The sequence below is a fragment of the Phyllostomus hastatus genome, unplaced genomic scaffold, assembly GCF_019186645.2.
Source record: "Phyllostomus hastatus isolate PE091 unplaced genomic scaffold, TTU_PhHast_1.1 phas_contig_86, whole genome shotgun sequence".
NCBI lineage: Eukaryota > Metazoa > Chordata > Mammalia > Chiroptera > Phyllostomidae > Phyllostomus > Phyllostomus hastatus.
Window position 1 is genome coordinate 14610734 of NW_025333977.1, and position 21838 is coordinate 14632571.

A 21838-nucleotide genomic window follows, 5' to 3' on the forward strand; every position below is an offset into this window, starting at 1 on the left:
GGTTGTGGTGGGGTGGGGTTGTCGGTTGAGCCGCTGGGGAAATATGCGCCCACTCTCCTCTCCTTGGTCAACTCGGGTCACCTTGACAGAGGGCTCCCCTACACCTCTGGGAATACTTCTGTGGTACCGGTGACCTGAGCCTCCCCGGGGAATTCTCTTATCAGTCCAGGAGGTCTCCTAGGGGTGCCGATTTCCCAGCCCTTGGATCTGCCTGAAAGCAGAACCATCCAGAGGTACGCTCCACCACACTCCCCTCAAGCTCTGGGAAGGCTTTGGAGCTGCGCTAGTCATTAATGGCCATCATCCATTTTTAATAAGAAAGATAACAAAAAGGATGGGTAAGCGAATCCCAGTCGCAAGTCAATTTAAATAACATTCCTGGGGAAATCCAATCACTTAAAACTGAGACACCTACGCGAGCAAAAGCCCCCGCCCGTCTGGAGGGAAAGAGAGCGACGGCTGAATTAATCAAGATCTGGGTGCTCCAGGGCTGAGCGCCGAGCGTTAACCGTTCCAGGCCTGGAGGGTGACAAGGGAGGCTTGGAAGAGCGCAGCGGGCCGGGGCCACGATGCCCTCGGCAGCCCCGCGCTGGCTGCCCCTGCTATCTTGGGCGGCTCCGGATGGCCTGCGCCTGGCCCTGGCGGCCGGGAGAGCGGGGTTAAGATCAGAAGCTCAGGAAGCTACTCCGGCTGCAAAGAGCTGCCGCCTCCCGCAGCCTCCGCGCGCCTCCGGCTCCTCCTTCCGCCCAAGCGTGGCCAAGTGAGCACTGCTCCGGCCGCAGGTAGCGGAGGCGCGGGAGGTGGCGCGCGGGACCTGAGCGGAACGCCCAGGGAGGGGCCGACGGACACGCGGACAGACGGATTCCCCAATCCCCAGCCCCGGACCTTAGCGACCATCCGCGCCGGCCATGTGGGGAACTGGGATCACGGCGGAGGGCCTGTCGGTGGCACCGGCCCCGCCACCACTGCTGCCGCTGTTGCTGCTGCTGGCGCTGGCGTTGGTGGCGCCCTCGCGGGGCGGCGGGGGCTGCGCGGAGCTGGCGTGCGGCGAGCGAGAGCGCTGCTGCGACGCGGCCAACGCCACGGCGGCGCGCTGCTGCAAGCTGCCGCTGCACGCCTTTCTCGACAACGTGGGCTGGTTCGTGCGCAAGCTCTCGGGGCTGCTCATCCTGCTCGTACTCTTCGCCATCGGCTACTTCCTGCAGCGCATCATCTGCCCCAGCCCCCGCAGGTACCCGCGAGGGCAAGCGCGGCCTGGGCAGGCGCGTCCCGGCACGCCCGGAGACGCGGGGACGCCGGGGGCCGCCGGGCCGCCCGACGACGACGACGACGACGATTCGCCCGCGCTACTGCGGGATGAGGCTGCCGCCGGCTCTCAGGACTCGCTCCTGGACAGTGGCTGTGGTGGTCGGGGCCGGGGAGGCGGCGGGTTCTCGGTCGCCTCCTGCGCTTCGGAGCACGAGCTGCGGTTAGTCTCGCCGGCCTTCTTGCAACTGCCCAGCTACGAGGAGGTCAAGTACCTGCCAACCTACGAGGAGTCCATGCGGCTGCAGCAGCTCAGCCCCGGGGAAGTCGTGCTGCCCGTGTCAGTGCTGGGCCGCCCTCGAGGGAGCGACTCCGGGGAGCCCGACGGCGGCGAGGGCCGCTTCCCGCTCGTCTGAGCGCCCGGGACCGCTCGAGGACCACGCGGACACAACTGGGCTGGGGACTGCGGGTGGGGCGCCACGTCTGGGATGGCCGTGGCCGCCAACCACCGCCCGAGACCTCGCCTGCCACCTCAACCTAGTCGCCCAATCGCCGGGGCCTGGGTTGGGGTCATGCTCTCCCCGCCCCTCCCCCCCTAAGTTTCCCAACGTTTCACTCGGTTCGAGGAAACGTTAGGCTCGCGCGGCCTGGCGACAGCAGGGGACGAGCCCAGAGCGCAACTTCGGAGGACGGTCCCCGCCCTCAGACTGGGTTCGCTCGGAAGTGCCCGCGTCCCGAATCGGAGAGAACGGCGAGCCCGCCAGTGCGCGGGGAGAAGGGGCGAGGGGGAAGGGGCGCAGCACGGGGGAGCGGCGACTGCAGACTGCTGCGCCTGGGGCTGGGGAAGCAGCACGTGGGTTTGACCTAATGCCTCCCTGGAGAACAACTCCCGAAGCCCCTCCATGTCTTCCTGGCCAAGCGTATTTACTACAGCTGATGGCGCACAATTTGGTGGGGGATGCTCGTCGTGTCCTGTTAGCTGCTGTACCTATTCGAGATTACAGGAATTACGTTTATCCAAGACCGTATTCGTAATAAGGTACAGCTGGACTTTTGATTTTTCAATAACCGAGGAGATATTTATATTTGTCTTTTATTTTTGTATTTTGACCATGTATTGAACGTATCAGGAGGGTATTTCTGCAGTTAACGACAAGATTGTTGTCTCACCACCCTTTGTATGCCTTAACGGCCCGGAAATTGCCCACACTCTCATTTTTGTTTAATAAAATATTGGACCTTATTTCACTTACAATGGGGGGAAAAAAGAGGCGTGATCGAACGAGAAAACATGTGACTAAACCATGAAGGATATCTTATTTTCACTATTTGAAAAGAATAAATTTTATTTTTAGTACTGTGACATAATATATAACTTTTTATAATAACTGTACATTATGTTGTCTAAGTCTTACTTGTATCATTTACCACAGTGATCCACAGTGATCAATGCATATAGGCCATACCATGAAGCATGATGCCATGCATTTTGCCTCCATTTTTCATTTGGGATACATTCACATGATACAAAACATGAAAACTTGTGACTTGTAACTTTTGCTTAAAGCCATAATTGTGCAGTAATGTACTACAAAGGGAGTCCGTCAACCTGTCCTAAGAAAAAAGTGTCATTGTATCAGTTCTGCCATTCTATGAAATGTCCTTTAAGCAAATGGTAAGATATTAAAATGCATTATGTTCTTGTACATATGCATATTGTCTATATACAGTATACAGTTGGTATACTATATAATACAGTTTGTGATTGTCGTGAAAGGAAAAGAAGGAAAACAAAAGAGGTTTCTCTGCTTGAAGAAGGATAAGTATGAACACTAAGAAAGATTACATATTGTACATGGACCTCACCACGTATCCAAAATGTTCTTAGGATTGAAAAAAGTCTGACAATCCTGAGAAATCTTAAAATACCTGACTTGTTTTAGAAGAAAATGAGTTGACTGCTTTACATTTTAAAAAGCTGGTTGAAAAAGTCTGATAGTTCTAACAAATCTTAAAATGCCTCAATTGTAATAGGAAAAGATGTTTACTCTAAATTTCTAAAAGCTAATGACCCTGTCCTTAATACCATTTGAAGTGTATTAAAATAGAAAAACATTAAAATCTTTCTCTGTGCAAATTGTATCAGATGTGTGACTATATGGTAGTGTATTAAAATATGAAATGTGTATTTTTGTCATGTAAAATCAATTTAGCTGTGAATTGGCAAAAGCATCAGGAGTTGAGACTATATCAATTGAGAATGATACATGATTTAAGGAAATATTATATTGAATAATTGTATATATTTATGTTTCTCAGATATTGTTAACTTTAGTTACATGTGACTCAGTACTACCCACCATTCAAACTGGAAAGTTGTCATATTCTTTTAAATAATTTATCCTTTCAGAGAACACTATTTTAGACACTTTAAAGTTCACCCATATCTGAGACATCAACACAAATATTCAGAGTACCAGTATATAAAGGATATCCTATGTGTTGTTGCTACTAACATCTGAACTTTATAAGATCTTATAAAAATTCACTTATAATATGGACCAAGTTTGTTTTCCTATATGAACTATGGAATGTTTCTTTCCCTAAGAAATTCAGAATATCTATAATGTAACACCTGAGTTTTAAAAGTACAAGTTTTACATCCCCCCATACCTCACACAAGCTTTTATTCCCATCTCTCAGTTGAATAAAAATGAATATAACTGCTTTGTTTTTTTCATGCAGTTCATTGATTTACCGGACACAACTTGTTGAGGCATAATTCTGGAGGAAGAAAATCTCACGAACTAGTTTTATTGGCATATTACCAACTTGTGTCATGTAATATACATATAACATGTTAACATGCACAGAATGTACCTGTTCACAGTGCTCGAATACCTGGATAGAAACATTTTTAAAGCCCTAAAGGCCCATATCTTGGTGTTCAGTTTTACATATTTCACCTGGAAGTTATTTTATCACATAGAACCAGTAGAAAATAGAAATGGAAAAAATAGTTATTAATGTAGAAAATAGTTATCCTCTACATACACACACATTATACTGTGGAGGATAGATAGGTAGATGGTCTATGGTCATTTCTGCAAGGCTGCTTGCTACATACGTGCACATCTTAACCAAACCCACCTGAGAATGCCAGGTTCTTCATACTAACCAAGCCTTTGCTCCTGGTTTTCGATTATCAAAGTCATTCCCAGACTACAACATTTCAAGTGCATTTTATTTTCATTGACCTCTCGTGAGAAAGGAAATAAGGGTCCTGGATATGGTAAGAATCCATCTGGAATGTGGGAAAACATGATTGATATTCTAAATCATTTAATATATATAAATATTTCTAATGTGTGTACACACACACACACAATCCATTGCTTAAAAGCAATTTGTTACTGGCATTCAATATCATAACCAAGGGGAAAGTGTCTTCCTGAGATAGGATAGTTTTAAGAAGCCATTAATCGCCTCTGCTTCGACCATGGAAAATGGCATTCATTGGCAATTATGCCAAAGGGTATGAGGTGTACTATACTATGTAAGGAAAACAAGATTCAATTGTAAAGGCCAAGGGGAATATTAAGGAAATGGCCTCAACAGTTTAAAAGGCAATATGCTAAGTAACGTCCTAAATGTATATAGATTCTCTCAAGTGGAATTAATGAAAGAAACAATTCAGAGCTGAAACTGATATAAATGTGAGTATGGTGTTCAGATTTATACAATAGTTTTCATTGACTTCTGTAAAAATCTCATGAATCATAATTCATTTGGATTTCCAGATTGAGAGAAACAGGACTGAGTAGTTTTATTTTATACAACCCAGCACTAACCATCTCTCCAAAAGTGTAAGTTGCAGACAACCAATCAGTTAATAGTGTATTTGGCAAGTTTATGTCTAACCTCACTGGTTTACAATTGACTTTTTCATTCTCCTCTCATCCATCAGCAAAAGGCTAATAACTGATAGGCTAAGGGAAGGTATTTTGTCAACCAAAAAATGAATTGGTAATCAGCTAATTCCAAACAAATTTAAGACATTCTTTCTTCCATAGGGCTGAAAAGATTTTTTTATTTTTATTTTTTATTTTGCCCGTCAAATAATTAAATGTCAAATAAAACCAATACTTTGAGTATACTTTAGCCATAGAACCAATTTTTTTTAAAATTTTACTTACAGAATTCACTTTTAATTTTATGGCAAAAATTCTTCTGTAAGCAGGGGGGTCCAACCCGTGGCCTGTAGGCTGCATGCAGCCCAGGATGGCTATGAATGCAGCCCAACACAAAATCATAAATTTACCTAAAACCTTTTGTATTTTGCTCATCAGTTTTCATTAGTGTTTGTGTGTATAATGTGGGGCCCAAGACAATTCTTCTTCCAGTGTGGCCCAGAGGCACCAAAAGGTTGGACACCCCTGTGAGGATATTTATGCTTGCCATCAAACTAAATATCATCACTTGCTTCCCCTTCAGCTCCTCCGAAACACCTCTCTTCCTACTCTAAGTTACTCTTTGCTATGATTTAGTATCACTGTGGTTTTGGCTTGGCCTTTTACACAAAGTTTCTTCTTTTGGTAAAAGTGTTTTCCAAGGTGTTTCCTTTGTTTTCTGCTTGCATCTGACTTCTGTAGGCTCCCAATGTTGCATTCTTACAGCTTTTCTGCACGGGCTCGTCTTCTGCTTCCTCTGCACATGGTGTCTCTGTGTACTGGGTAGATTAGAAGGTAGATCCAACTTTACATTTCTGTAATTCCTGTAAATTTACATTTCTGTAATTTCTGTAATTAGGTGATCATGAAGACTCCCCACTGTGTGAAGATTTTATCTGAGGAACTGCGAACAGTTTTATCTTCTTCTTCTTTGTTGGTTATATTTGTCCTATCAGACAAAGAATTGGAAACTTCTGGGTTTACTACTATTTATATTGGTATGTGTGAATTTTCTTTTCTGTATTCACCAAAGGTATTAGCAGATCAAAATTAATTTTAATTATTTTCCTGGGTCTTAAAAGTATCTTCTCTTCGGTTGTAGATTTAACTTTTTTCTTGCAAACTCTTCATTAGTTTGTTACCTTTCTCTGTGTAGAATGCTTGTTGAACCAGCCAAGCTATAAGACTCCTGTAGATTTGTATCAGTTTTACTTCTTCCCCTGATGTAAGAGTTTTTGTCTTTTGTTTCACAGTTCTAGCTTCCAAGTATTTTTGGAAGTTCTTCACTGTATTCTTCTCATATTTCTTTATATGAATCTTTTCTGTTGATGTAAGCAACTGAGACTCTAGTTCTTTGTCAGTTCTGTATCTGTGCCTGGAATGTAGGGGCATTCCCCGAATCCGTTTTTCTTGAAAATTAAGCTCATATTTCTTTACCTTCATCTCTGTTTGCACATTATCTGTTTGACAAGGGAAACGTTTAGATTCTTAAATGTTCTTTGGCCACACATCTTCAGTTTCAGAGGCATTTGCTTTGGATTCATATTCACATGGATTATAAGAGATATGTTCTTGACCGAGATTTCCTGGCCCATCCTTAATTCCGCTCATTGAATCAAACATGTCTCCAAATCCACCATAGTCAACTTCCAAATGTTGTGTATGTGTGTATCGCTCTCTCTCTTTTTTTGTTTTTGTATTCTGCCATAAGTGGGTTCCAAAAAGTCTTCGATTGCATTTTTTTTCTTGTTGGCTTCAATGAAGTATTGACAACTGTTGGCTTCAGGTTTTCTTTTGATACTCTTTGTTTTTGTATAGCCTTCTACATTCTTTTGATTGAAAAATGGGTACACTGTGTGTGTTCTAGCATTTTTCTACAACTTTTTCTCAAATAGTATTTTTCATATCTTTTTTAACAGAAATTTTAGATTCTTCTTGTAATTTCTCTGATACATCTGAATTCTTACTAAGGGTTTCCTATAAATAAGTTTTCAGAATTTGGAATTGCCCTAAGTAATTGTAATGTCTTTCAGATCTTCTCCTGGATTTACCTTAGGAATTTTCTTAAGTTGCATCTTACCTGTAGGGCTTTCTGTGGAGTTACATCTCTGCTTTGGGTTTGTCATGAGGTTCTTGATACCTGTGAAGTCTTCTCTTTGACTTCCATTTTCTCTAAGTGTTTTGTCTGCGAGTGCCTGTTGGGCCCTCTATGGGTTCAGTCATTTCCACATGAGCTCAGAAGTTTCGTGGTTAACTGTCAGTTTGGCTGATTCACAGTTCTCCCGGGGAGCTGACCTAGGTTTCTTGTTGATTGTGTTATCTTCTGGGTCCAGTTTGCTGCTGGGTCTTACACTGGCTCTGCCTTTTCCTTGTGTCCTAAACAATCTCTTGATACCTGTGAGGTTTCCATCTTTTCTGCATTTCCACTGGGGAGATAAGGAGTTCTGGTTGCTTTTGCTCCCTAGTTGTACTGCTTGCGTTGGTGTTTCCATAAGCTCTCTGAAGCTTGTCTGATCTCCCTCCACAGAGTCTGCATTTTCTTCAGTTATCCCCAGCAGTCCCCTGAGTATTCTTAGATTTTCTTCTTGCTCTGGATTCTGCTTTCAACTGTTCCTAAGCTTCCGTGGACACCATCATCATATGTCTGTTCCTCCGGTTCTTTCGGTGTTTACGGGAACTGACAGCTGCCCCGTCTTCCATGACTTCTGGTTTTATTTTAGGTATCCTCAGCACGCTTCTGAGGGTTTTTAAGAATTTTTGTTGGCTCTGCTTTGTGCTTTGCATGCTTCTAAGCTTCCTGTGGGAATAATCACCATTTATTTGTTTCTGTTTCTGTATTTGCAGGAACTCTCTGATACCTGCCAAGTCTCCCACAGGTTCTGCCTTTCCTTCAGGTGTTTTCAGAAGTCTCTCAAGGAGTCTAAGAGTTTCTGCTGTGGAGTGCCCCTAAGTTTTTTTTTGTGAACACCTAATCTTATTTCAATAAACACCTGTAATCTATTTGTTACTAAAAATGTCTTAAGTTATAACTCTGCATTTGAGTTCTCAAAGTTCCTTATTATTTCATCATTTCTAGCATGTTATGTTAAATATCATTATATCTAGCATGCTCTGATTTAAAATTTGGTAGTGATTTACATTTTAGCTTTTCTTCCAAATAAAAAACTCTAACAATGTGCAGAGCTTGGGTACATTCCTGGTAGAAGCTGGGGGCGTGACACTTCATTTGCTATCACGATGATGATAAAATGACTGCACATCACTGAATGCATACATAGGTCAGGTATTGTGCTAGGTATTTTACATACATTATCTCATTTAAAATTCACAACAGGAGGAGCTAAGGATTATTAATCCCATTTTACAGATGAGAGAAGTGAGGTTGAGTAGCGTGCCCTGGTACACAGCCAGTAAGTGGAGGGCCCGGGAGGCAGATCCAGCCGGCCTGACTGCAGAGCAGGTGCTCTTAGCCACTAGGCCCCTCAGCGTGCCACTGCAGCTCGCGGGACGGCTCATCATCGGGGCCGTGGCTGTAGCTACACAGCATCACTTGGGCATCACTTCCAACGTTTTCACAGGTGAAATGAGGTAGCTATTATTTGTTATTTGCTGTTATTTGCTAAGGAAATATTATTAAAATACTGTAGAATCTGGGCCAGGAACCTTTAATAACTCAAAAAAATTATTTGTGGGAATGCAGATATGTTTCACTGATAAAATCTTGAATGGTCAACAAAGACAAGTCAGATAATGGTTTGGTTTGGTTTGGTTTTTTTCCCATTCAGCCATTTCCTTAAGCAACAAATGTGCTTTCTTCCCGGTCAGACTTTATGTAAAAAAAAATTAAAAAACACAGTTCTTCAAAATAGCTGGTAAATCTTGTCTAATTTTTTTTTAAAAGAAACAATGGTTTTTATATGCTCGGCATAAAAATGAGAACCATAGAGTCCAACTTTATACTAAACACCCAGTGCCAGGCAATACTAAAGCAAGGACAAAAACAGCTTCCTACATTAACATTCTGTTTGGGTTCTTGTAGCAGAACATGACTGTTTGTTACAACTTCACCCAGTACAACGTGCTGGCTTAGAGCTGAGCAGCCTGGGCACATCTCTGGACTCTAGATTTACTAGTTATGTGACCATAAGCACGTTGCTTAACTTTTCTAAAATGGGGAGAGTACCTACCTCAAATGAAGTAGGAGCGTTGCTTTACAGTAGAAGAGTATTAGAACACAGTTTTCGATAACCTAGAACAGCAGTCCCCATCCTTTCTGGCACCAGGACTGGTTTGCTCACTGCTCATCTCCTGCTGTGCTATAGCCTGGCTCTGAACAGGCCGTGGACTGGTACTGGTCCATGGCCCCCGGGGTTGGGGGACCACTGATCTAGAACATCTAGAAACATCTGAAAATCTGAATTGGTCTATGTTATTTTGAAATGGTCTACTTTAGAATTCACTACAACTGAAAGTCATGCACAGTGCGTGGTGAGCATATGAGCTTGGGTTGCAAGTGGCCGGACAGTGAGGTCCAGCAGCTCAAGTCAAGGTTGTAGGGAAAGAGCAGCTTTAGAGGAAAGTAGGCAGAGTGAGTAACTTTGTCAGGGGCCCCCTAAGAATGTGAAAATCTCACACATTTTCTGGTCCAGAAGCCATTTACCACTGGGTAGGAGGAACTGAAGCTGTGTGAGCTGTGGGCGAGGGAAGATAAAGACGGGTCTTCCCGAAGAACATCACCCCTGCTTTGCTTTGGTTTCTGTAGACAGCGTCTAAAGGAATCCTGACCGGTGACTTTGCCACAGTCCTACCTGCAGATCACACAATCTACAGATACAGTCTTCGGCACAAATAAAAACCCATATATTTTTATTACTGCCCATTACCTTTTTATGCTGTGTACATTGTAAATTCTGACTTCAGAATAAGAATTCACAAGGAAAATGAGTTTGAGGTATTTATCTAAACAGTATTTATGTAGTATATGTCATTTTCAGAAAGTTAGGTATTTTCTATCCATACAAAATGACAGATATTTAAAGGTATTTTTCAGTTGATATTCTTGGTAATTGTTTACTATAGTAAACCACTTTCTAAAATATGTTTGCTTTAAAACTTATTTTTTATCATAACTTATGTTTCCTCCTGCATACCACACCCTCTGTGCTGAAATGTTGGAGGAATCGCCGTGTCCTAGAAATATTATTAATCTGTAACAGGACCAGGTCCCAGGCATAAACAATCTTCTCTATTTGATACATTTATGAGATACACAAGATTTATACATACATGCAAATGCACTAAATTACAGCAGGTTCCCCCGAAATGTAAAAAATTATTGACAGTTCACCAAGAATCTTCTATAATAGATTTTTTCTTTTGTTTTTAAAATTTTTATTTATTTATTTTTAGGGGGTGGGGAAGGAGAAAGAGAGAGAGAGAAATGTTGATGTGCAAAAGTAACATCAATCTCTCTTGCTTCTCACATGCCCCCAACCTGGACCTGGCCTGCAACCCAGGTATGTGCCCTGACAGGGAATCAAACAGGTGAGCCCTTAGGTTTGTGGGACGACGGTCAGCCCACTGAACCACACCAGTCAGATCCGCAGGTATTTTTTAAAGTGTAAGGCAGAAAGAACCCACATTGGGTATGATTGGGGAAGTGATACTGTGATATAATAAAGAATGCATCTGGTCTTTGTCCCTGGTTTCTGGCACAGAGCTTCCCAAACCACGGGAATTCTCAGAGCAAGGGGAGTGTCTTTGTTGTGCTAATGAAGTGACTGCTGGACCTCTAAGTAGCTTGGGGCGGGCGGGGGGGGCGCGGCGCGCGGCTGATCAACTCTAGTTCTCTAGCCGCCTGACCTCTGAGGAGAAGGCCTGGGGCTGAAGACTGAATCTAATCACATGGCTAATGATTTCATCAAGCATGCCTATGTAATGAAACCCTGGTATTTTTTTTAAAATAAAATACTCGGGACATTGAAGCTGGGGAGAATGGCATCCCCAGAGTCCACCAGGGGAGGCCAGAGAAGTTCTGAACCCCTCTACCCCAAGACCTTGACCTTTCCATTTCTTCCATTTGACTCTTCTTGAGTTGTGTCCTTTATAACAAAACTGTAGTTTTAAGGATAGCATTTTAGTGAGATCAAGAGTTGTTCCACCAAATCATCAAAACTGAAGGGAGAGGGGTCACAGGAACTCCCAAACTTGTAGCCAAGTTGGACGAAAGTGTGGGTATCCTGGGGTCTCCACTTGCAGCTGGGGACTAAAATAAAGGCAGTCTAGCTGGGATCTCCTCCTTGACCTGGTGGGGCCTGACACTGCGTCCAGGTCGTCAATGTCAGAACTGAATTGAATTATACAACACTAGCCGGTATCAGAGAACTGTTGTTAGAATACAGACATATTTCATGTTTCTATCTTTTAAATTGTAATAAAATAAATATGAAATTCACCCTTCAGGATATAATGTACATTATAGAGAAAAGAGTGAGTAGCATCGTGGTGACTGTCTGGTGACGCGTTTACTAGACTTAGATGGTGATCACTTTGTCAGGCACATAAATGCTGAATCCTTATGCTGTCTACCTGACATTAATCTAATATTGTATGTCAAGTATAAGTAAAAGGAAATTTAAATAATTTACTCTTTTAACCATTTTTATTTTTAAACCTTTTATTGAAATATAACGTAATGTAGAAAACATATATAAACTTATAAGTACAACTTGTAAGTAAACTGTTCAATCATATTTCAAAAATTGAGTATTCCCCTGTACCCAGCATCTGGATGAACAACAGGATATCCCAACATTCCAGAAAAGAAAAGGGATATATTGAAAAGACAGAAACATTTTCATAAAAGAAAGCTGGATATATTAATTAAAATGGAGGTGAGAGAGGTAATCACTTTCCCATACATTTGCATATTCCCACTCTGTAATATGCTATTCCTAAAAATGACCTCATGGAAGACTTTCTAAGTACTTCTGTTAATGTTAAAAAACTTTTGCAGTAATAATTTTGGGACATATTAAATAAAACCTGGTCAAACAGGTGTATCATTTAACAAGATCTTCACAAACTCAGACTCCAAGGCCTAGTACCTAAACATTCTCAGATCAGGAGAAGAATGAGGAAAATATTTCTTGCCCATTCTAGGTATATTTCTAAAATTATGGTAAAATATATAATAGAATCTGCCACGTTAGCTATCTTCAAGTGTACAATTCAGTGGCGTTAAGAACATTCACAATGTTATATCACCATTATCCATTTCAGAACTTGTTCATACCAAACAGGAATTCTGCACTCATTAAACAAACAATAATTCCCCCATTGTCCCCTCTCCCAGCCCCTGGCAACCACTATTCTCATTTCTGTGTCAATGAACTTGCCTATTTTAGGTACCTCCACTAAGTGGGATCATACACTTTGACGTTTTGGATCAGTTTATTTCACTTAGCGTAATATTTTCAAGGTTGATCCATGTTGTAGCATGTGCAAGAATTTCATTCCTTGTTGAGGCTGATGAATATTCCACTATATGTATATACATTCTGTTTACACATTCATCTGTTATTCAGTCATCTTTCTGTCACCTTTTTGCTACTGTGAGTAACACTGCTATGAACACTGGTTTACAACTATATGTATTGTAGATTTTCATAAATCCATCCTTAAGTATTTTTGTTGTATAAATAAACTTTTAGCACTTTATGATTCAGGGGTAAAATGGAAATTAATGATAACGTGCACTTTAAGGAGTCCAATATTTTATTATCAGCATTAATATTTGTCTATGCTGAAGATTCAGGGATAAAATAACAGGCAAAAAACTGGAATGCAAGCAACACTACATAGGCATATTATAAATATATAGGAATGTTTTGTGAATTATTGGACTAAAAAAGACAAAATTACATCAATTATTTTGTGCTTAATCTTTTTGAATACACTTTTAGTATTAAATACACTGAAAGTGCTTATGCTTAAAGATTCTGCCTTTGTTTAGCTAAGAACACATGCTTACCCTTGGCTAATCAGAATTAGGTTCGAAAGGTAAAACTTCTTAGAGGTAAGCATGGCATTTAGTACTTTAGACCTATATTCTTGCTGGACTGGCCGCTGGGCGATCGCTCTCGTTCTTTAGTAATTTCCATCTCAATTTTGGCTTTGATTTTCTCCCAATCTATTTGGAGCTGCAGTAGAAGAAAAGAAGAAAAATGCTTATATACTAAAGACATTTTTGTTTAATCCAAACAAAGAATAAACGAAAAAGAATGTATGATTCCCAAAGCATTAGCGTAAAAGGGAATGAAAGAAAAGTTAAGAAAAAATAATACTTAAAAAAAAAAAGCTTGAAGACCAAATAATTACCACAATATAAAAAGCAAAAACTCTCACTGTGACTCAAAAGACCAAAATCTTGCTGTAGCTGTTTATAAAAGGCACAACACACCTAGACAGTGCCAAGGAGCCGCAGGTTCTGCACAGGTGCCCCAGGTTCTGCACAGGTGCCCCGGGGACACAGGGGTGAATGTGCACTGCTGTCCCCCGAGCCTGCTGCAAATGGGTCAGCTCTTTGCTGTGTACAAACTGAGGTTTCCATCAGAGGCCTAGCCGTGAGGGAAGACAGGGCAGCCATTTGCTTCCCCTGAGTACACTCTGCAAAAATGGCTCCTCTGCAACAACTCTTAAAGTAATATGAAGCCACAGTGGCGGTTAAAACACTGATGTAAAGACATCGGATGAAGTAGTGGGAAAGCTAGGCTGGGACACATTGGAATCATTGAAAAGTGGTAACTTGTAATCTGTTTCTTTCCCTTTGACCCACAATGCAGCACCTCTGCTCCGCCCACATTACATCTGGTGTCAGGAATGGACTGTCCTGAATTTCAGGAACAATCTTTAAGAAAAAACTTTGTTCTGTTTTAAAAAGTTTGGAGATCACTAATTAAGAAATGTGTGTCCTCTCGGGCAAGATACAGGAAAAATTGTGTCCTAGGCTCAAGTGACTCTGATTTACGATGAAATAAACCGGAACTCCTGAGACTGAGCCAAAAGTGAACTGCTTTTCACCTCCACGTAGGGACGCTGGGTGGAATAAGTAACATTACATCACACTGAAGTGCTGTTTGCTGCTTGAACAGATTTATCTTAAGTAACCAAGAGATTAATTTAGGGAATTCATGCCTCCTTTATTTTGTGCCAGAAGTTGATGAAATTAAATGCTTGGTTCTTTTTTTATTCCAATATCCTTTATCCAAATTTCTGTGAATTAATTTGTGGATATTTTTGGCCATCTTTTCTTAAAGATAATAATTCCACTTACTTTTTCTATAGTATATCAGAAAGATGAATCAAAAGAAGCCTTCCTACCAACAGAAGATGAATGTCTGTGCTAAGATGCAAGGGACAGCTCATTGAAAGGCAGAGCAAACGTTAGATTATTTGAAAGACTCATTTTTCAGTCAGGCTGGAACCTGATATTTTTTTAAATGGCAAAACACTTGTTTCTATGTCTAACAAAACATTTGCAAAGAGAAAGGCAAACTTGATGAATGCTTTGGCCTTCTTCCAGCCTTAAATTGACTTACATATGTTTCTCAAATCAATCACAATAAAACCATATATTGATGGTACTCTGAACAACTGTTGCTCTGTTACAACAGAAGTCCATCAAATAAATTAATGACATCTATACTGGTAACTTGTTATAATAATGGTGTCAGCTGAAAGGTGCCCTACTGAAAATAAATGTTTCACTTTCACTTTGGCATTTATCCAGATTTAGAACAGTGTTCTCATAATTTAGTCCTTGGAATAGAGTATTTTTAAGTGAGTTTTATATGAGGACATACTCATGACAGCTGTCAAGTGACTTCTATACTAAAACACATCCTTTCCTCTTATAGGGAGTATCAATTCTATTTGACACTTCTTATTCTGGTTCCTAGTCAATTCTTACTCACATAGAAGTAATTTCAAAATCATACCAGATGGCTCTCCTTCCTGTACCCCATCTCTCTCAGACTCAGCTGAAAACCAGAAGCTCATGAAGTGTTTGTTTGTTGGGGTTTTTTTGCTCTTTTTTCCCTTTCATCTACCATAATGTTTTAAACATTTCCAGGTTTTTCTATTTTTCTTATTCCACAGAGTATGTGTTCAATGAATTGAATATATTCCTCAAGTGGATTTATTTGCCAGACTTGTATTATTTTACAGAAACCACTGAACACCATTGTAAACCAGGCACAATGACTCTAATGGGGTTCTTCGAAGACAGTATAACTTATGTGAATCCCAAATTTCAACATTTTAAACTAGAAATGCCCAAATAACACATCAGGGCTCATAAATATGAATGTGTATCAGCCTACGGCCATACCACCCTGAATGCGCCCGATCTCGTCTGAATGTGTATCAAACTTTTCACTTCTAAGTGTATCTAAACTTTCACATTATGCATTATTAACCCACTAGAATTCAATATATCTAGAATAAATTTTTGAATTTTTGCTAATTAAACTTTTACTCCTGAAATAAATGAGTATTCATGTACATTTTTTTAAATAAATAAATGAATTAAAGGTTAAGGAAATCAAATGGTTCACAGAGTTAGCAGCAAGGTTGGCCCTCTCTTGTCTGTGTGGCTAGAGGTAAACTCGATTTCTGCAGACTGAGCCTGGTGGCCACAATTAGCTCTGCTCTAGGCATTGGGGCAAACGCTTTTGTTCTGGCTCCTCTTGTGGGCTAGCATGCACTAGAATGAGTTTCTTCTAATTGGGGTTATAAAATCTGAGGTTCTGGAATTTCAGAGGCAAGGGTTTACCCTTGGTTTGATCCTAGGCACTGAAGTCTACTTAGGTTAGGCCCTTCTGGAGGGGCAACCTAGCTCCCTAGAATTCTGTAGGGTGACAAAGTATCTGTTTTCTGGCCAGCGCCCCCTGTGCTTATGTAACCCCTGGAGCAGAAGGGGCAGCTGGTGAAACACAAAATTCAGAAGTTAGAAGCTTTTATCCCAGGCATTTATATTGTTTATCTAAAATATTAATTAACACTAAACCTTAACACAAACTGGATATTATGAAAACAGATTTGTTAATCAAAACATGGCTGTAAGAGTTTTTAAAATTAATAATATAATTATGTAGTCAAAAGAAGACTACAACATCATAAGGCAGAAAGTAATTTTTTTAGATCAAGGTATGGATTATTCAAATTGTCTCATTAAGATGAATATTATATATAAATTATAAAACCCATACATTTTTATAAAGTAATACTTACACCTTCTGCATACTGCAAGTATCGTTTATTAGTTTCCTGTTTACCAAATGTTTCCAAAAACTTTTGACGGTAGGCAAGAACTGTATCAACATGTGTTTTGTGTTTTACAGCCAATTCAAGTGCCCTATAATGAGAATAAAACAGATTATCAGCATTGCCTGTATTGGTCTCCATGGGCAGTACTGGGGTGAGAGAGCGGACAAAGGGTCTATGTTGTTCTCTCCACTCATCCCTCCGTATAGACCGTCATTCCCTACCTCGTCCATCCTGCACATTTCTATTTATACTGCAAGGTCAGATCAAGCACGATCTCTTCTCCCTGATGGCTCCCCTTGTAGAAATAAATGACCATTATCTTATCTGTGCTCCATAACATTTTATGCATACTATTATTACAACACTACTTAAGTGCATTATAATTATTATAAGTCTGTTTTTTTTCACTAACCTATATATTTATTGAAGAAAAATCTGGCTGTCATTTCTTTTGGTGAGTACTACAGAGTATATGTATGGTAAATGTTCATTGAAAAATTCATTGAAATCATAATAAAATGCAAGTAAATGAACTCCCCCCCCAAATGTTCAATGATACCATTTTTGTAAATCTGTAATGAATGTATTGTTCATTATTTAAAAGATTTTATTTATTTATTTTTAGACAGAGAGGAAGGGAGGAAGAAAGAGAGGAAGAGAAACATCAATGTGTGTTTGCCTCTTACACGCTCCCCACTGGGGACCCAGCCCACAACCCAGGCTGCACAACCAAAGGGAATCGAACCAGTGACCCTTTGGTTTGTAGGCTGGCACTCAATCCACTGAGCCACACCAGCCAGGGCTGAATTTATTCTGTTTTAATATTCAACTGAAAACTGATATCCTTACTTTATTAACATAGCAAATTTAAAATATGGAGATAAAATTTGAGGATGAGTTTGACAAAATGCCTTTGCCATTGAGTCTTTAGAAAAAGTTAACAGCCATTTAAGTTTTATAATCTATAAATTATGGATTTATATAATATAGAATTAATATCTACAGTAGATATAGAATTAACATCTTTATAACTAAGTAATTTTAAGGTAATACTTAAATAGGAGATAAGAACTGAATGAAATGCTGAAATCAGTAGTACAACACTAAAGACATAAAATCTATGTGTTGATAATATGGTGGGAAATGAAGAGATTAGCTCTCAATTCCAGGCTGCTCTGTGTATGCAGGTTTTGGACAGCAGCCCAGCCCGTGATCCTGTGCATAACTCACATTAGTTGAGTCAGTCGGGAACAGCCAGTACAGGTTTCCTTACTCTACTCTCTGTCATCTTGCTTGAAGTATGGGAAACAGCCACCGTAACAGTCACAGTACATTGTTCCTCAAGTTTTCTTGCTTTCTCATGTGACTTAATAACTCCTGAACAGGCCAGTCATAATTTATCAGAACCAACTATTATAAATCTGTTGTTTTAGACAAGACTGACCAATGACTTAATTTTTTTGCAACGTGTGACTTTTTAGTAGGAAACTGTTTAATTCTTAGCATGCTTTGGTTTGACCTAAACTAAATAATTACTTTAAGATTTTAGATATGCTGTGTTTATTAACTGACGATAAGACAATTGAGAAATTAAGGACTTAATATGAAAAAATTATGAATATAAGTCACATTAATACAAATGATAATACAAATACAAATGATAAAATTCAGCACAATGATTCATTATAAAAATATATGGGCATAAACCATATTGCCAAATTCAAGGGTACTGATATTTGCTACCCACTACAAACTCCTCACAAAGTTCCTTTATTCCTCTGTGACTTTAAGTCTTCCAGAGAAAAACAGGATACACAGAAAAGAATGCAGAGGTATTACAATATAGAGGAACAAAAGTGGAAGATAAGAAAAGGTAAAAAAAAAATTCATAGAAAGTCAAAAGATGAGAAGTAGAAGTAAGGACTGTCTGCCTTAACCTTTGTAACCCTCTCCCACATCAGCCCCTGTACGTCCCTAAGCCTCTGATTCCAGAGGTGGATGTGTGAGTGGAAACTGGTGAAGCACCCCCTTTGCACTTTAGGAGTTCCATTTCCTGTTCTTTATGATTGCATGCGATGGGGGAAGGAATGCTTGACTGCACACAACTGGAAGTACTTCTCAGTGGGGAGTACAGAAGCATCCATTCTGGGTGGGGCTTTCCAAAAATTTCAAAGAGATATTTTGCTAGGGAACATTAATACATTTAATTATGTAGAAAAGATAGAAGATGATGTCTAATCTTGCATTTAGACACTAGATATTAAGTATTATCTGTCATTACAGTCATTATTATTATAAAATATACATTAATTATCTGATTAAAGAGCAATGGCTAAAGATAAACATTCAAATGATATGTGCTATTTTAAATGCTCTCTAAAAATATACATTGGGTAAAAAATGTTTCCATACCACATTTAGGAGGGAATTCACTCCAAATTATATAAGGGTTATAGGAACAGCATGTCTCTAGCAAATGGTTATTTGGCAACCAAACAAATGAAACATTAGATTATGGAGCTGGAATAAATCCATGTATCTTCTCTGATTTTAAATAGAAGGAAGTTATATAAAAAGATAACTCCAAAATATGACTTTTTTGCGTATCTTGAAAGTAGCAAAATCACTTTATGTAACTGGTAGAAGTGGAGAAATTATTTTTAGTAATACTTACATAAATAATCAATATGTATACCTGGAGTTTTTAGTTTCTTTCTTAACTTCAGCTTTTCAGAAGTGACCACCCCCAATGTCCAAAGTGAATGTCAAGTAGATAGCTTGCTTACCTACGACTCCTCACGGACTGCATTTTATTAGGTTGCAGGAAACTTTCAAATTCAAGTAGGAATGACAGAAACACAAACCAGGTAAAACTATGCTTCCCAAATGGAATAATACTATTAAAATAAAATCTGTTCCCTTCTAAAGGCTTTAAAGAAATACAGACATTCAAGATCTTAAAAGCAATCTAGCTCTGGCTGGTGTGTCTCAGTGGCTTGAGCACCAGCCTGAGAACCAAAGGGATACCGGTTTGATTCTCAGTCGAGGGCACATGTCTGGGTCGTGGGGCCAGGTCCCCAGTGGGGGGCGCATGAGAGGCAACCACAAATTGATGTTTCTTCCCTTTTTCCCTCCCTTCCCCTCTCTAAAAACTATATAAAACCTTAAAAAAAGAGCCAAATATTTTTTAAAACACAATCTATTTATCATCCAGTCCATTCTTTGGATTATGCTATTATAAACTGATTCTTATATTAGATCCAAATATATATCCCTCTTACTCCTACCTTTTTATCTTAGCCATACCACTTAGAATCAAAAAGTGTCATCACAGAACTTGGTTGATTTTGTTCATGGCTATATTCTCAAAGCTTAAAACCTGGCACATGAGAGACACTCAATATTTAAAAATGAATAATAGCTACCATTTATTGAAGGCTTACTATGTCTGTGTCAGACAGTATGCTAAGAAATTTTCACAATTTTAATCTGGACAATAAACATGAAGTTTTAATACCTCCATTTTCAATATAAGGAAACAGATTTATAGACCCTCAGTCACCGGTCCAAGATCACAGAGCCAGAAATGCAGAAGCAGAAGTCAAACCCAGGTTGGATTCCAAAGCCCCCATTCTCAACCACTACATTTGTCCTTTTCCTGTTCAACAGCCTTTTTGAACAAGTACTTTTAAATGACCAGATGCTTCAACAAGAGTATTAAATAAAAACAGATCTCCATGTAATGTCTAAATAAGCCTAATATGGCAAGCACTGATTAACATATGCTGAATAAATGAATATGCAATGGGAACAAATATTCCAAGTAGTTTCGATTTGGAAATGGCAATATATAAAAGTTTCTTAGCAGCTATAAGAACTTCTGTTGATTATCTTAGTCAGTTTTTACTCAGTCCTTCATAATTATGCTAAAAGTGATGAGAAACCATGGGTGTCATTTAAATGAGTCAGAAGTCAAGAGTGACATGATCAGATTTACACTGGGACAAGGTCATTGTGACGACAGTGTGAACAACGGGTAGGAGAAGAGTGGATGCAGAGAGATAAGTGATGATGACATACTGAGAAAAACTTGGATCAGCCTACACAAGGGTGCTGGTGGTAAAGTGGACGAGAGTCAGAGGTATATTATATAGGAGGAAAAACAGTTAGTGACTGGGGGCTGGCGAGCATAAGGAAAATGTCAAATGTGACACCTAGATTTCTAGCTTTGCAGAGCCTGAAAAGATAGCTGGTTTTGGAAGCAAATATGGGCAAGGTAGCGGGGTAGATGAGAGGTGAGTATTTGGGAGTCTTGAGTGCAGAACTAGTAATCAGAATCCTGGAACCATGCTTCCGGATCTTTATCTTGTAGACACAAAAGTCTACCAGCATCTGCCCAACCCACTGGTTTACAGTTAAGCTAAAAAGCAAGAAGCGTAGGAAAGGGAGATGTCAGATGGACGTGGGAGTGGAGGAGCACTAATGTGTTCATTCTCGCCCTGTTAAATCCTCCCTGCCCTTCTTGTCTTCCCTCTCCCTGAGATCTCACACCTTAGGGTAGGGTCATTTGCTGGTAATTGGAGGTAGGGGAGAAGGGAGGTACAGGGAGGGAGATACAGAAATAACAGGGAGAATTTGAAGTCACAGGAGAAAATTAGATAGAGAAATAAAGTTGAGGGAGGCAGAAAGGACACCAACTCTGTTGACACCCAGATCCTAAGAAATGTGGAGTCAGAAACAACTGATTCCATTTGAGAGGATAGGTAGAGGACCAGTGTCCCCTGGGAAGAGGTAAGTTTCACTTAGGTCAAGCAGATATAAGAAATGTACAGAGGGCATCATATGTATATGTATATGTGTGTGTATATATATATAAAACAATATACATTATCTATATATATTATAGGGCTATCAATAGAAGCCATCAGAGGCAAATAGCCTCATCGCCCTGCTATGGCACTGACACCCTGCTATGTATCTACACTTCGTGTTTATTGAGGAGCACTGCAAGGGGTTAAGGGTATTGCATACAGATTAAGAGCATGAATATTAAGACCTCCTGTGTATATGTAATATTAAATGTTTCTATTCTGTAGTAAGTATATAATTATAATTTGAAAGGGGAAAAATGCTGTAAAAGTTTGCAAAGATAAATAATGAAAGAGTTAAACAGCAATCCAATAAAAAAATAAGTAGTGGTATCAACAATACATATCTAATTGCTTGATGATACTAAGAAAATTCAAGTCCTCTTTGATAGTAGAAGACTAAGTTCAAATCTTAGATGTGCCACCAAGTTAGAGTAAGCCTCAACT

At 39.9% G+C, this 21838-nt stretch overlaps 2 protein-coding genes across 4 annotated transcripts in view; one reads left to right on the forward strand and one right to left on the reverse strand.

Moving 5' to 3' along the window:
• The first annotated feature begins 487 nt into the window (after positions 1–487).
• Positions 488–3884, forward strand: CUNH3orf80 (chromosome unknown C3orf80 homolog). Its single transcript, XM_045851589.1, has one exon. The coding sequence runs from the start codon at positions 909–911 to the stop codon at positions 1659–1661; it is 753 nt and encodes a 250-aa protein (XP_045707545.1). The 5' UTR covers positions 488–908; the 3' UTR covers positions 1662–3884.
• A 7969-nt stretch (positions 3885–11853) lies between these two features.
• IFT80 (intraflagellar transport 80) overlaps positions 11854–21838 on the reverse strand; it is a 108399-nt gene continuing 98414 nt past the window's right edge. For all 3 annotated transcript variants that reach the window (XM_045851966.1, XM_045851965.1, XM_045851967.1), the window contains 2 exons: positions 16488–16611; positions 11854–13396 (listed from right to left, as the gene is read on the reverse strand). In XM_045851966.1, the coding sequence (XP_045707922.1) occupies positions 13286–13396; positions 16488–16611 (235 nt within the window). In that variant the 3' untranslated portion in view covers positions 11854–13285. The remainder of the gene's footprint in view (positions 13397–16487; positions 16612–21838) is intronic.

What these genes read in the sequence shown, in the direction of transcription:
- CUNH3orf80 (XM_045851589.1), top strand. Translation starts at nt 909, where the DNA reads ATGTGGGGAACTGGGATCACGGCGGAGGGCCTGTCGGTGGCACCGGCC.